At 48.1% G+C, this 16,767-nt stretch overlaps 1 protein-coding gene across 1 annotated transcript in view; it reads left to right on the top strand.

Annotated features, from left to right (window-relative positions):
* Positions 1-16,767, top strand: part of chtf18 (CTF18, chromosome transmission fidelity factor 18 homolog (S. cerevisiae)) — a 67,123-nt gene that overhangs the window by 10,945 nt on the left and 39,411 nt on the right. The window contains exons 8-13 of the mRNA XM_078417653.1: positions 519-740; positions 2,476-2,573; positions 3,520-3,643; positions 4,285-4,421; positions 5,663-5,756; positions 15,524-15,622. Of these exons, the coding sequence (XP_078273779.1) occupies positions 519-740; positions 2,476-2,573; positions 3,520-3,643; positions 4,285-4,421; positions 5,663-5,756; positions 15,524-15,622 (774 nt within the window). The remainder of the gene's footprint in view (positions 1-518; positions 741-2,475; positions 2,574-3,519; positions 3,644-4,284; positions 4,422-5,662; positions 5,757-15,523; positions 15,623-16,767) is intronic.

Raw genomic sequence — 16,767 nt, 5'->3', positions numbered from 1 at the left:
TAAATTAATGCCAAGGGACTTTTTTTTCTTACGTTTAAAGCTCCAGGATTTGACTATCCTGTGCCTTGGTAGTGTACAGGTGTGTCAATCCAGATTACACTTTCAGGTTTTCAGTAAACTTAACAGAGAACCCGCCACGTTCTGTGATTTAAAAACAAACAAACTTGCCTCGCATATCTCGTACTGGCTTGAACCTGTAATATTTAACAAGACCAAAAGCACCATTCACAGAACCTCAACTGGGCATATGTGTAGTGGAATATAGTTAAAGTATGGGCTGGTACATGGATAAGAAAGGTTTAGAGGGATATGGGCCCAATTACAGGCAGATTGGACTAGTGTGGAAGGGGCATCTTGGTCAGCATGAGCAAGTTGGGTCGAAGGGCCTGCTTCCATGTGGTATGACTTAATGACTCATCCTTTAGCAGCATTTTTTTCTTTTGCTCATACACCTGTGTGGAGCTTGGTTTATCAAACTGACTTTTCTTCATGTTCTAAGGGCCTGTTTGTCATTGCAGTACACCAATCGCTGCCTGCTGAAGTGGTTGAAATTGTGGGACACTGTAGTCTTTGGCCGAGAAAAGACTGTGAGGAAAAGCAAACCAGTGATGGACAAGCATTCGTCTCTGAAACAGTCATACCCGCAACAGCAGCAGCAGAACAAATGGAAAACCAAGGCACAGATTACTGAGGAGATGCTGGATGCTGAACTAGATGCACACAGCAGGCCGAAGTGCAAGGTAACTGGACATCGAGTACTAAGCCATTTAATTTTTTTTTAAACAAGTGTGCAGGGGTGACCAGAAAATCTGATGCCTCTTTGGAATAAACATGAATATTTAAATGGATTTGTGCATTCTGATGGTATTGTCTGTAATCTTAAAAACAATAAATACATAAATGAGTAACTTCACTTGTGACAATAAAGTATTTAATTCAAGTTTGCTTATGATTCATCTAGGCTTGTAAATGGTGCAACACAGCCGGTACAAGTCCTTTCATTTTATCTGCTCGCCTTATATGAACTTGGGGCACGGATATTTAGTATTGAAGAGTTAAATACCGAAGTACTGAGAGGACTAGAATATAAAAACGGGGATGTAAAGCTGAGGCTTGATAAGGAACTGGTCAGACTGCATTTGGAATATTGTGAGCAGTTTGGGACCCTCATATCTGAGGAGGGATGTGCTGGCGTTGGAGAGGGTCCAGAGGAGGTTTATGAGAATGATCCCAGGGATGATTAGGTTAACATCTGATGAGCGTTTGGTGGCACTGGAGTTTAGAATGATGATGAGGGGGTCCTGGAAACTCGCAAAATAGTGAAAGGCCTGGGTAGAGTAGATGTGGGGAGGATGTTTCCGCTAGTGGGGGAGTCAAGGACCAGAGGGCACAGTCTCAGAATAAAAGAACACAATTGCTTTAGTGAAAGGGTGGTGAATCTGTGGAATTCATTGCCACAGACGGCAGTAAAGGCCAAGTCATTGGGTATTTTTAAAGCAGAGATTAACAGGTTCTTGATTAGTACGGTTGTCAAAGGTTACGGGGAGAAAGCAGGAAAAGGGGTTGAGAGGAGAGATCAGCCATGATTGAATGGCAGAGTAGACTCGATGGGCAGAATGGCCTGATTTTGCTCCTATGACATGAAGTTTTGCTACATATTATGGATAACCAGCTAACCTGTGCTGCCCTAGCAGCTGCGGCTTGCCTGCAGTCCGTTTGTCTTTTGTGTTTTTTGTCTTAATTGTAGTGTTTAGATATGATGTAGTGTTTTTTGTGGTTATGTACTATGTGGTGGGCTGTAAAATTGTCTCTTCCGTGTCTCTGTTCCTGTTGCGGCCTACCATCGGCCAAACACCTGGAGCTGGCGGCCTCCACCTGGGACCACCTGGGCTATGGTTCGCAGAGCCCGCGGACCGGACTTACCATCTGCGGAGCTGGCTGCCTTCGGAGGCTGTAGTGGCGCTGCGGGAGCGGCCGCGACTCGCCTTCGGAAGCTGCGGCCGTGGGCCGCGTGGATATCGGAAGCTCGCAGGCCCTTCCCTGGGTGGGGGCCGACATCGGGAGCTCCGGCAGCAGCAGCGTCTTTGCCCGCCCCGAATCGGGGGGCTTGGGTCGGCCCACCGCGGACCTTTCACCGTCCGGCGCGGCCTGAAATAGGCCACGGGACTGACCGCGGGAGAAGACGGCAGGGGAAGAGAAAAGACATTCTGGCCTTCCATCACAGTGAGGAGGTGACTGGAGGAGACTCACTGTGATGGATGTTTCTTTTTGTTTGGTGTTGGTTTATGATTGTGTGTGTTATTGCTTATTTTTATTGCTCTTATTGTTGGACTGTGGGTGATCTTTCATTTCACTGCACATTTATGTGTATGTGACAAATAAAATTGACTATTGATGATCAATGGACTTTTGCTTAATGTTCATCTATTTCAGTGTCAAAAAAGTTTTATCAGCCGTTCCTTTTCCTGCCTCTAGGTAGCGCTGTTGAGTGGGCCTCCAGGTCTGGGAAAAACAACATTGGCTCATGTCATTGCAAACCACGCTGGGTACAATGTGGTGGAGATGAACGCAAGGTGAGAATGAGGAATTTAACGCTTTCCTGTAAAATGGAGACGCGAGGAGCTGTGAATGCAGGAATCGTAAGCAAATTTTGAATTGAATACTTTATTGTCACATGTGACTAGTCACAGTGAAATATTTTGCTTGCATACCCAAGGTGTGCAAATAGTCTCCCATAAAGGGCGCTAACAAAGTTACAAAGTACCCCCACACCTGGTCCCCCTTTGTTCTCCCTCCTCCCTCATGGCAGTCCCCCCCCTCTCCGGGTTCAGAAAGCGGTGACGATGCTGCCTGAACCGCTGAGTTCCAGAATTTTGTGCTATGCTTCTGTAAAAAGTTACTTTAGAATTGTAGTGGAAATACCAGCAATTATAGAAATTCTATTTGCAAATAGGATGAGTAATTTCCTCAACAACATGTTTTCCAGAGATGCCCCGCTGAGTTACTCCAGCATTTTGTGTTCTGTTATTCCTTTATGTTTGTCTCATTCCTGACGTGTTGTTCATTCTTTCTCCATTGCAAACTGCTCGTAGTGGATTAATAGCAAATAAATATTTTCTATTGGGTGTTTGTGGTGACTTAGTGAGTACAATGTTTGCCTATTCAGGTTTCTGGTCAGAACTCTTCTTCTGAAGAAGAGCCCTGACCCAACATCCACTATCCATGTTCTCCAGGGATGCTGCCTGACCCGCTGAGTTACTCCAACAGTTTGTGTCTTTCCTTGTGAAACCAGCGTCTGCAGTTCCTTGTTTCGACATTGATTGTATTTGTGTATGGTGTATCTAATCAGTTAGGATAGCATACAAAACAAAACTTTCACTACCTTGTAACACGTGACAATAATAAAGCTAAACCTAAGCGGCGAGGAGGCCAATTTGCAGATTGTAAAATGGTGAGCCGAGTTTCATATCAAATTATTTATGTTTTGTCATGCAGTAATGGTACTTATGTCCTCTACAGTGATGACCGAAGTCCTGAGATATTCAAAACCAGGATTGAAAGTGCCACCCAAATGAAATCTGTGCTCGGAGCCAACGAAAAACCAAACTGCCTGATCATTGATGAAATTGATGGTGCTCCCACTGTAAGTCGTTGGTCTAAGATGGTTAAAGTGCTGCACAGTTGCGCAGTGGTATAGTTGCTGCTTTACAGCACCAAAGACCCAGGTTCGAGACTGATTAGGGGTGCTGTTTGTACGGAGTTGGTACGTTTTCCCTCTGACCGTGTGGGTTTTCTTTGGTTGCTCCTGTTTCCTCCCACACTCCAAAGATGTGCAGGTTTTTAGGTTAATTGACTTGTGTAAATTGTCAACAGTGTGTGGGATGGTGCCAGTGTACGGGGTGATTGCTTGCTGTCGCGGACCGAAGGGCCTGTTAATGCCCTGTATCTCAATTTTAAAGACTAAATTCTAAATGGGGTTGAAAAAGTTTTAGAACCTCAGTTAAGGGGACAGATAGTGTGTTCGATAAATCACTGGATTCACTACAGATAATAATGTACAATAAAGACTGGCACTGCCGGCAGTGATCACATCCCGTGAATTAGTACATTTTTAAAAACTCCTCTTAAGCGAATTTGTTGGTTTTGAGAGACCATTGGGGTGGTTGTATTGCAGCAGAACCTGCTTGTGCCCCTGCTCAAGGTCAGAGCTGATCTCCATGCAACCTCCAGGTCTCCTGGCTGGAAAGTATGGAGTTGAATTCTTATTTTTCTTTTCTTTGCCAGGCTGCAATCAACACCCTCCTGAGTCTCGTTAACCGTAAAGCCGGGAAGGAGGCTGAAACGCCCATGGGTGCAGGAAAGAAGAAGAAAAAGGAGAGAGGAATTTTATGGAGGCCAATCATCTGTATCTGCAATGATCAGTTAGTATAGCTGTTCCTGACAAGATTCCTGCATATTGCTTTCTGATGCGATAATGTGGAAAGTTTACACTTCAAGCCAGCAGGCATTTCATTTGCCTGGTAAACCTTTGTAAACCGTTCTAGTAAATTCTACTCTGCCATTCAATCATGGCTGATTTCTGCCTTCTAATCTCATTTTCCTGCCTTCCTCCCCCAGGGGGGGTGGGGTGGAGTAGTGGGGGAGGGCGGTGGGGGGTAGGGTTGGGGGGGGACATGGACCGTTGTGGTTTGCTGTTGAAGACCACTGGAGCAAGTACGTCTTCAATTAAATTAGGTATGTGCAGTTTTAAATGAAACTCTTCATAACTTAGTCATACATTTTATGACCATTGTTCTTTTATTCAATACCAAGAGAATTGGGATGTGTAAGGAAAAAGCAAAATAGAAAAAACAAAACAATTTTTTTTTTCTTTGGTGTAAAAAGTATTTCTGTTCAATAACCTTTCTATAATAGAATATGATAGGCCTGACATTGTACATGTAGTCCAAGAACTACAGACTGTTGGAAATAATAGTCGTTTTTCACACGTGAATGTAGCACATTTGGCTTGCATACATTTTTTTGCCAAAAAGTTGCATTACGTGCGATATTCTGAATTTTGGACATCAAAATTCTGAATTTGTAAAATCAAATGTTGGGAGGTCTGGTTTTGTGAATAAGTCTCACTCCTGGGACTTGAACTGACAATCTAGGCCAATGCTCCAGTAAGTACTAAGTGAGTGCCACTCCATTGTTGGTTTAGTTTAGAGATACAGCTTGGAAATAGGCCTTTCGCTACCAGCTGCACCACCCTAACACCCTGCAGAAGCTGGACTGTTCTTGAGATGTTCCAGAGAGATCCTAATACCTCTTGGAAGATGTAAATGATCCCATGATATTGATTATAGGGGAAAGGTGTAGCTCTCTTCAGCAAAATGTCCAATAATCATTCTCAGATCATGGTAACAAAGCATTGTCTGGTTATTATTGTGTTGCTTTATGCCTGCAGCACTTCCTTCCCGAATCTAATCCATTGCCTAGTGACTTCTGGACAGCCCTACTGTTACCAAAAGCATTAAGTAAATGTATTTTTTTCTTTTTTTAATGGAAGAAAGCAGTGCTGTTCCTTATTGCAGTTTGCTTTAAAAAAAAATGTAATACCACTATACACTCACCTGAATCACTATGATGAATGTAACTGTCCGATTTTCTTTGCTGACAGGTATGTACCTTCTCTGAGACAGCTGAGGCAGCAAGCTTTCACGTTGGTCTTCCCTCCAACTCTTCCCTCCAGGCTCGTACAAAGGCTGAATGAGGTTAGTACAAGGCCAAAGGGTCCAAGCAACTGGGAAAAGCAGCTTGCTGAAAATGCAGTGCTCACTTAAACCAGCCTTTTAAGAATGGATAAAGAATGTGGAAATGGGATATATTGATCACAACAGCACAGGAGCAGGCCCACAATGTCTACGGCGACATTGAGCCAAGATAAACTAATCTTCTCAGCCTACATATGGTCTACACCCCTTCGTTCCCTGCATATCCATGTACCTATCCGAAAGCTTCTTAAACACCACTATCACATCTGCCTCTATCACCACCCTTGACAGTGCGTTTCAGGCACCCATCACGCTCTCAGTTTTTTTTTAAATGTCCGCAGATATCCTTTAAACTTTGCCCTCTTACCTTAAAGCTATGGCCTCTAGTCTTTGACATTTCCACCCTGGAGTAAAAAGGTTCTGCCTGTTTATGTTAATAGGATGGATAAGTTAACAATTTTTCCTGTGTTTCCATTTGTTCGGTGTTGAGGTGTGATTATTAAAGGTGTTTGGGGATATAAGGAGACAGGAGGAGACTGGGGTCGAGAGGAAAAGATAGATCAGCCATGATCGAATGGCAGAGCAGACTCGATGGGCAGGAATAGCCTAATTCTGCTCCAATAATTTATGATCTTATGAAGAGTAAGTACATTTGGAGGAGCTAAAGTGGAATTGGTTGACATCTCTGTCCTTAATTGGCTTAGAATATAGAGCGGACAAAACTGGGCCAGGTAAACACGCGTTGTAATGCGTGGACATGGATCAGAAAAGTCTATTGTTCACTGAGAGTGGCAAACATGCACCCGGGTATCTTGTCAAATCTTACAGCAAATGTTTTCTTTTGAATAGGAAGATGGGCTGGAACCTCACAGGACCGGCAGTGGTTGGTGGAGATTGTGATTTGAAAGGGTTGAAGTGATGGGGGAGAAGGGGGCAGGAGATCTGGTTAGTTTGGAGGGGAGGGGGAGGGAAGTAATGCTGGCAGCGAAGGGGCCATATCCAATGACCCAGGTGTACTGGGGAGACACAAAATGCTGGAGTAACTCAGCGGGTCATAGAGTGATACAGCGTGGCCCAACTTACCCATATCCTCCTGCACTCCAAGGAATAGAGTCTTAGCCTGCTCAACTTCTCCCTATAGCTCAGTCTCTTGAGTCCTGGTAACATCCTCGTAAATCTTCTCTGCACCCTTTCAAGCTTGATGAAACCTTTATCGTCCCAACCCGAAACGTCGCCTATCCATGTTCTCCAGGGGATGCTGCCTGACCCGCTGAGTTACTCCAGCACTTTGTGTCTTTCCTTGATAAACCCACATCCGTAGTCCCTTGCTTCTATATTTTGACAGAGAGTTGCTGCAGAGAGTTGCCGAGTCAGGTTGCTCCTGTCTATTCAGCTGATGCGTCATCTGAGCCCTGGGAAATCCTGGCTGCTCCCCATTAAATCTAGCTGGCTGCTGGGCAGTGTCAGGTTAGGTCGCAAGTGTGCTTCAGCAAACCAGATGATGGTGAATAGGTGGGCTGTTTTTCATCTTTGGTGATTTGAAAAAAAAGTTTAATTGATTTTTGAATGGAACTGAAAAGCAGCAAGAGTTGTTAAATGGGACCCTTCAGCTAACTTTAACCCATATCACACTCTGTTTGTACATCTGATCCTTTGAAGAATTATTCTGCGGAGATGCAGGAGCAAGAGTCCAAGACTTGGAGCTGGAGTCTTGTAATTCCATTTCTAATCAACTTCCACAGAAGCAGACCTTCTCCACAGCATATTGTAACTTGTTCCTCACTTACTGACCCCTTCCCCACATGGGAATCCTTGGCAAGCTATTCCTTGCCAAAATAAGGGGCGGCAAAGTGGTAGATCTGCCTTACATAGAAACATAGAAAATAGGTGCAGGAGTAGGCCATTCGGCCCTTCGATCCTGCACCACCATTCAATATGATCATGGCTGATCATCCAGCTCAGTAACCTGTACCTGCCTTCTCTCCATACCCCCTGATCCCTTTAGCCACAAGGGCCACAACTAACTCCCTCTTAAATATAGCCAATGAACTGGCCTCAACTACCTTCTGTGGCAGAGAATTCCACAGACTCACCACTCTCTGTGTGAAGAAATGTTTTCTCATCTCGGTCCTAAAAGACTTCCCCCTTATCCTTAAGCTGTGACCCCTGGTTCTGGACTTCCCCAACATCGGGAACAATCTTCCCACATCTAGCCTCTCCAACCCCTTAAGAATTTTATATGTTTCTGTAAGATCCCCCTGTAAGGGGTTTCTGCGCCGAGCTTTCGCCCGACCTAAGGTCCCCGTGCCTTGCTCTGATCCCTTGACCAGGCCGCGCACACTGGTTCCCCGTGAGTGGTTCGACCCACTCACCCCTTATGGTTCTAGACACTGGACTTAGATGCAGGAGCGTTTATAGTGCAGAAAAATTCAACCAGACCAGATTTGAAGACCAGGGTTTAAATGGGAAAGGTTTTTATTGAGCGCTTGGGACTATTGTCCTTGAATACTTATACACAGTTCTATTAGACATATGCACAACTACACGAATACTTAGACACAGTTCTAAACGACATATGCATAACCACACAAATACTTAGACACAGTTCTACTAGACATTTCTTGGGTGTAAGATGGGGAACGTACGACACATCGCAAACATGACCAACACATATTCATTTACACACCCACGTTTATTCAAAACACCCTCCCCTCTACACTAAAACTATGTCCAGGATGTGCAGGATCGGGGTACATGCTCACCATGGGGCTATTACTGGGGTTACTGGCTGTTCGTGCTGCTTCTCCGCTGATTTCCGTGAGGGTCGTGCTTGTCCCCTGAGTTTCTTCCTTCCATTTCTTGCGTTCCTGGCCAGTCGTTGTGAGCGTTGCTGTCCCTGCTGCGAGCGTTCCTGGCCAGTCGTTGTGAGCGTTGCTGTCCCTGCTGCGAGCGTGTCTTTCTTGCCTGTCTTTTCGTCTTCCTCCTGGCTTGCGTTCCTTGCAGGTTTTCTTGCAGTATTTCTTCTTGAGTTTAAAACCCAAAAGTCGTGGCCAGTTACCCGTCCTATCTCCCGCCAGATCTCGGGATCTCTTTGTTTAAAAGATATGTATTGAGTTTTCTCTCTGATCTGCGTTATGTCCGGGGGTACCGGGGATGGCCAGACGGTGTTAATTGTTATTTCGTTGCGAGGCGATGTGTTTAACTGGTTTCCCATCACCTACCAGGTAGTTTTCTATGGGCTATTGTGCCCCCTTAACGAGATTAACTGTGTAGGTCGGCTTGCGGCATTGTGAGTATGCTGATGTCAGCGCCCCAGTGTCTGGACTTCGACCTGGTTTTGCAGGTTTCTGCATGGCCAATATCCATCCATTGTTCTGGCCGTGGCTTTGCAGAAACCTAGAGACTGGGCTGTAAGGTTTTTGCTTTTGTGGCTGGTCACGAGGTCCTGCGGCCATCTTAGGACCCACGGATTGTGACATCCCTTGGTAAACTGACCGCAGCCTTTCTCCGCTATCAGCCCCAGTCTCCCGTTTAAAATGTCCAAACTGCAGCTCTTTAGTTTGGTGTTGCTTGCAGAATGAGGGAAAACTTCTCAAATCTTACAGTCCCTCCTGTTGATTTGCATAACCCCAGCTTATCGAATCAATTAAATAATGTGGTTGAGCAATGTTTTCCCGATTCTCCACATCCAGACCCCTGAGGTTTTAACTAACTAGTGTTCCATTGCGAACGTACAGTCCCCATCTTTTAGGCTGACCTTTACTGCCCGTGTCCCGGGCAAAACTATATTACAATCATTTACATTTTCATGTCAGACATATACACCTACACCTTGTCCCAGGCCGATGCCTCCGCCATCCTCCTACTGGTGTCAGCTTTAATGTAGGACATGAAAACAACACAACAGCAAAACGATACTTTTTTTTTTACATTCCTTCAACACAATCATTCTTTATACAATTTTGAAAAAGGACAATGCAAAACACAGTTCACTCGGTGCGGAGGGGGCCCGTCCTCCTAGCAGCTTGCGGCTGGGTCCTATTTATTATTATTTTATTTCAGATACAGCGCGGAAACAGGCCTTTTCGGCCCACCGTGTCCGCGCCGCCCAGCGATCCCCGCACACTAACACTATCCTACACACACTAGGGACAATTTTTACATTTACCCAGTCAATTAACCTACATACCTGTACGTCTTTGGAGTGTGGGAGGAAACCGAAGATCTCGGAGAAAACCCACGCAGGTCACGGGGAGAACGTACAAACTCCTTACAGTACAGCACCCGTAGTCAGGATCGAACCTGAGTCTCCGGCGCTGCATTCGCTGTAAAGTAGCAACTCTACCGTTGCGCCACCGTGCCGCCCATCCTGCTCGCCCACCCGCACGTAACGGTCTCTCCATTCTCCTTGATATACTCGGTTATTTAGGTGCTGCCCTTTTTTACATTTTACACGTAATAAATATAATACTATCCCTGCTTGTACCACAACTAATGCGTGTGACGCTATCCTAACCCAAGACGGGACCTCGATATTGGTGAACAGGTCCCACCATGGTGGAATCACAATGTCCAATATTTCGGACCCAATCTCTACTGTCTTTTGCTCCAGGGTGTAAAAGTGCCTTTGTGATACGGCGACTGCCTTTAACAGGGTTGTGAGATGTTCGGGGAGAGGGGGAATGGCGTACCCGAAATGCGCTACAAATCGCTGCAGGTCGGTGAAGTTTTCCTGTACAGATAGGTGGACCGTGGAGGGTTCAGGAATGGGGACAATTCGCTGCTGTGCCACTTGAACCTCTGCCCTGGGTTTAAAACAGAAGTTGCTGTCTCACCGGACATGAACCGTGCTGTCCGTGTCGATAGTACTGCGCTGCAGTGGTAACACAATAGGTACCACCCCCTATGTATGCCACCTGTGGGGGCACATGGCTCTGTGCCATTGCCTCCATGGTACAATTCATAGGCTTCGCGCCAGCAGTCCTGAACCCGCACTGCTGTTCCGAAAAGGCATTCAAGTGCTGAGGACACAATATGATATGTGCTCCCCGGCTCCGACACCCCGAGAGGTCAGTACCCGTCATCGACTGCTCCCAGCGGATGACGTACGGTGGGACCGCTGCGTAGCGAATATGGGCTCCCCCCTGAATGACTCCAATGTTCTCCACCCTGTACACCGGTGCAGGCCTTGTCGTCTTGCTCAACACTGGCATCCGCACCACTATTCCCATGACTGTGTGGTTTTAGGGCACTCACCCTCCTGTGCTACTGCCAGCGGAACTGTGGGAGGTGTTGTGCGTGGTCGTGTGATGAGTTCAGTGGCGTTTATCGGGGAAAGGGGGACCCCACAAGCCCGCGAGCTAACATCCCACCTCATCCCCTTACCGTCATCCTGCCACTGTCTCTGGAAAAATATGCTGTTGCCCGTGGGGCTACGATACCTCGAACCCCACATACACATATAAATCCCCTCATCCGGTTCCCACCATTTGTCCCAACACACACTCAACTGTTCATTAGTCCCAGAAATAGTTCTGTGAGTGTCGTTGTTAAGTCTCTCCCACTCAACAGTGGAGTTGGCCATCGTCCTGCTCGTTTTCCTCAGCCACCACCGCCTGCTCGTGGGGACCTTCCCCGTGCATTCCAGGCAGATCCTTTTGCCAACGGTGGCGCTTACTCTTTGGGCGATGATCTTGACTCTCGGGCACAATAACGAAGTGTCCCGATAAGCAAAACCTGAGGCGCTGGAATAGTCTGAAGAGTTCGACCCCAGCCACCCCGGCCACCGGCCTTCATGAAAGTGAACTGCGGTCTCTTCCGCTTATCTCCTTCCAATCCCATCGGTCGCTATGGGAGCCGTGTCCCCGGACCAGCCGTAGACAATGATGTCCTTGGTGCGGCCCCGATAGGCCCACCAACATCCGATCGCCGTGGCAACGATCCACCATACGAGTGCCTCCTTCCACTCCAGAAAATAGATAAAAAATATGGTACAGCCAGCCTCTTGGGGAGCGCTTAGCTTTGTTAATGCCCCTGCGGGCGGGTCTCTTGACCCCCAGCTCGCACCCCACACCTGCATCCTGGACGTATCAACTTTATCTAAACTCTAAACTATCCCCACAAACTTATCTAAATTGCTTATCCTTATCTAAAATACTTATCCGTATCTAAAATACATCCTTATCTATTCTAAAATATAATACAGCGCCTCCTTCCCAGGGCGGCTCAGATAATCCCTGTCAGGGCTGCAGCGGTTCGTCTCCTGCGGCTGCACCACACTGTCTCCCACCTTTGATCCTCCGCAGCCTGTCGCTGCCTGTCGGGGGCTAAACCTCCTCTGAAACGCTAGCTCCCTCCTCCTCACTTGGCTCCCGTACCTCGGGGCGTGATTGACCTCTGGCCAAAACTTTCTAGGTTGGGGTTCCCTACTAGACCTACGGAGAGTCACCTTAGGCACTGCCCCCTGGACAGCCTGGCTGAGGACCGGTTCCTGCCGTGCTGCAGCTCGGGTACTCCCCGCAGCTGCCGACCCTGGCCCCTCCTCATCCAGCTCTGCCCCCTTGGTGCTGGGTATACCCGCAGCATCCGGCCTCACCCTGCCTGTACCTACAGGTGGTGAGCCTCCGCCCGCTACCCCCACCTTCCTGGTGCTTGAGTTGGGGACGTTACTGTCGTCCCCCTCCGACTCCGACTCCTCCGTAATGGGATCCAGCCCCTGGTCGAGCTGATCAGGCTCTTCCTCGTCTGAATCCCACCCAAAACGCGAGACTCTCCATTCCTGGAGAATGTCCTGCCCCCTCATGCAGGCAACCTGCCTCATCCTTGGCTGTGAGTCCCCACTCACAGGGCTGGCCCCTGTGCTTGACCCCTGTGCTCCAGGCTTATAACTACCTACCCTACCACAATCGTGTTTGTGGGTCGCAAACGCGTTCAGGTTGTTCCCCACACACTCTTGCAGTTCGGCCGGGACCTCCGCCACCATGCGCTCGAGGTCGTAACCCTCGGACGGCTTCATGGTGCACAGAGTCCCTTTCCCCTCTTTTCCCCTAATCCCCTTCCCACCCCCTTCTGTCCACTTCATCAGGATACACTCCAATGTGGTGCGGAGTGCTCCCAAGTGAATGGACAGCGGGATGGAACGCGCACCAGCCTGTTCCTTCCCTGTGAACCCCGCCAGTGCAAAAGGGACCCCCGTGGACAGGGGAGAGTCAAAGGGTTCCTCTGTGTGGACCACGGTGCATGAAGCCCCCGTGTCCAACAGATAATTGCCCCTTTGCCTCTCCACTACCATCTCCACAAGCGGCCTCTTCCACGCATCGTAGCGGAGAGGACACAGGTAGGCAGGCTGCGCGGGCTGATGTCATTGGGGAATGTCCAGTGCCCCCCCCCCGCACCCGGGGAGCCGGTAGCGACTGCCACCTTCCCCTGTGCGGCCATGAGGGACCGCATCACCTCGATCATTGTTTCAATAATCTCGGGCTTAACTGGGACCTCGGCGCGCTGGGTGGTGCCAACCCTATCTTCCTTGGTGTGGGCCCTGCAATCCTTCCGCCAGTGTCCCACCTTACCACACCTGAAACACTTGGATTGTGCGGTAGGGTTACCTTCCTGTCGCCACTCCTTTTGGACCGGTGCAGTAGCCACGTGCACCTTCCCTTTTACGAGTCGGGTAGACGTGCTCCGGGTGTTACTATACCCTACCATGAGACGGTCCAAAACCGCCTCCTCCGTGCTATTTGTGGGATCAAACCAGGCTTTCGCCTGCTCCCTGACGGCCGCCAGGCTGTTTGACACCAAACATCGGAACCACTGGGCTCTCCCATTCCTGACCAGGACATCCCGCGCGGGGACGTGCGGGCAACTGCTCTGGTATACTGACCACAGTCGCGCCGCAAAAACCTTTGGGGGTTCTCCCTCCATCTGGAGGGTCTTCCCCAATCGGGCAAATGGACCCTCATCGCCCATCCCCAAAACTTCCAGGATCTCGTCCCGTAGGAGATCGTAGGTCCTGGTCCTGGTCCCTCTTTTACTCTCATCTGAGAGGCATTGGAGGATCGAGCTGTCCAGGGAGAACAGCAACAATTTTGCCCGTTCTCCCTCGTCGCAACCGTTGATTGCGGCGGATTGCTCGATCTCCCTAAAATACAGCGAAGGGTCCCCTGATTCGAACTATTTCATTACATGCCCAATCATAGCTCTTAACTGCTGGGAGCTGTGGGGCACCACGATCTCGCTCTGAATGGGTCCGGCGTCCCCATTCAGCGCGGTGGGTCCCCGTCTGGTTTCCAGGACCGGGCACATGGGCGCCGGTGCCGAGTCCTCGACCGGGAGCTCCCCTCTCTCTCTCTCCCCTACACTACCCCTTTCCCAGGATGCCTCGTAGCTAGGGGAATTGTGGAGTCTGGGGGCCGAAGCCACCACGGTCTTTCTGGGGACCGGAACCGGGACCTTCGCAACCGCCAGCGACTGGCTCGCTGGGGGGTTCATTAGATAGACCAGCCCTTTTACTTTATTTAAAGCACTCCGCAGACCCTCTATCTCCTGCAGGCAGGCCTCGTGGTCGGCCCCTTCCGACCTGTCCTCCAAAACCATTTTGTAGGCTGCCCTAACCCCCTTGAGGTTCTCTTCCTGGGTCTCCAGCTGGCGGCTCAGGGAAGCACACTGCTCCCTGAGCTTGCCCTTACTGCGCATGGCCTCAGTGATCTGGCACTCCATCAGCTCTACCCTGGCCTCGTGGCGGTTGGTCACGACCCGGCGCTCCTTGTTTAAAGAGTCCAGAGCCTCAATCAATTGGTTCCCACCCGCAGCCTTCTCCTCTACCTCCTCCTGAAGGTCCCTGATCTGGGCTGCCTGTGCCACAACCACGCGGTCCAAAAGCTGGACCTGCTTTTTATAGCAGGTCAGCCAGACCGCCTTTTCTACAGATTTCTTGTGGGCTTTACTGGCCGTCCACTGGATCGCTGCATCCAGTGGGCGCTTGTCCTCTAACAAACCACACATCCATTGTTTGGTGATATTCACCTTGCTAAAAACATAGTCCGCAAAGCGCTCGTCCATTACATCCCTAGTTTTAAAATCCTTTTCTGGTACACTATCGTCCTGCTGCCAGTGTCCCTTCGTGGTCGCCATTATCTGTAAGGGGTTTCTGCGCCAAGCTTTCGCCCGACCTAAGGTCTCCAACCCCTTAAGAATTTTATATGTTTCTATAAGATCCCCCCTCAGTCTTCTAAATTCCAGCGAGTATAAGCCTAGTGTATCCAGTCTTTCTTCATATGAAAGTCCTGCCATCCCAGGGATCAATCTGGTTGTACATTGTTTACAACACCAAAGACCCGGGTTCAATCCTGACTATGGGTGCTATCTATATGGAGTTTGTACGTCCTCCCTGTGACCGCATGGGTTTTCTCCAGGTGCTCCAGTATTCTCCCGCACTCCAAAGACGTATAGGTTTGTAGGTTAATTGTCTCCGTTAAATTTGTAAATTGTCCCTCGTGTGTAGGAGAGTGGTAGTGTACGGGGTGATCACTGGTCGGAGCAGACTCGGTGGGCCGAAAGGCCTGTTCCCGCGCTGTTTAAAGTCTAAAGTAAAAGTCTATTCCCTCTTACCGATGGTTGGACTCTCATAAATTCTATGAGATCAACTGGTTATTTTTTATATCTTCACAAAGTTTCTGCCGATTGAGAGATGGGAAAAATGCAATTTGATGTTAGAAGTTTGGCTTTTATTTTAGGAATAATTGCACTTTTTTTTACTGTCCTCATGATAGATTGCCAATAAAAAAGGAATGAAGGCAGACCAAGGAATTCTCATGAGTCTGTGTGACAAAGCTGAAAATGACATACGTTCGTGTGTGAACACATTACAGGTATGATGCTGAATTGATTGTTTGACAAGCATCTAACTGAATGGCAGAATTTATTTTGCCACGAATAGTTATTAACTATACCTTCTGATTGATGCCATTCATTGTTCTGATCAGTACAATTTCATGACCTTTTCCCCTTTGGCGATTCCTATTTGACTGATAGGAAAGATGTTACCAAGTTGGAAAGGGTACTGAGAAGTTTTATAAGGATGTTGCTAGGACTTGGTCTGTGCGAAAGGGAGAGGTTGAGCAGGCTGGGGTTCTATTCCCTGGAGTGCAGGAGGATGAGGGGTGATTTTATAGAGGTGTATAAAATCATGAGAGGAATAGATCAGGTAAATGCACAGGGTAGCGGAATCGAGAACCACGGGGTATAAGTTTAAGGTGAAGGGGGAAAGTTTCGATAGGAATCTGAGGGTGGTGGGTGTATGGAATGACCTGCCAGAGATGGTAGTTAAGGCAGGGACTATTGCAACTTTTAAGAAGCAATTAGACAGGTACAAGGATAGGATAGGTTTAGAGGAAAATGAGCCAAACGAGCCAAACGCAGGCAGGTGGGACTAGTGTCAATGGGACATGTTGGTCAGTGTGGACTAGTTTGGACCGAAGGGCCTGTTTCCACACACTATGACTCTATTTCTGGTTAATGGGCCCACTTGTCTGTGGTTTCTTTTCACATTTGGGAACTGATATCTTCTTGGTTACTGAGTGGTGCCGTACTACAATTAGCAAACTGTTTCCTTTGCTGTTTTATTCCGGAGGTTGTGCCTCCCACTGCAGTATTAGAAGCCTAGGAACAAGCAGAGGAAGCATCCCTCATTGATCTGTACATCAAATTAATATTTTAAAAAGCAAATAATAAGTGCTGTGCATAAACCCTGTGAGTGCGGTCCAAAGGCTGATGCTATCCACTTTGGGCAAGGTCTGTCTATGATTCTTTAAATGATCAATCGGATAAATTTTGCAGAAGGAAAACGATTTCACTTAACCGATTCCTGGAACTCCAACCGTGAGATCTCAATTCCCAGTCCATTTATTGCTTTGCACTAATTTTCTTCAGAACCTGCACCTGCCAGACTGTTAGCATTGGGCGAAATTACCTGCGTTTACAAGGGAACAAAAAGCAAAAAGTATATAGACGTTGA

Source organism: Rhinoraja longicauda, chromosome 21 (assembly GCF_053455715.1).
Source record: "Rhinoraja longicauda isolate Sanriku21f chromosome 21, sRhiLon1.1, whole genome shotgun sequence".
Taxonomy (NCBI): domain Eukaryota; kingdom Metazoa; phylum Chordata; class Chondrichthyes; order Rajiformes; family Arhynchobatidae; genus Rhinoraja; species Rhinoraja longicauda.
Note: the sequence above shows the minus strand (reverse complement) of the source record. Positions and strands in the feature narration are given on the sequence as shown.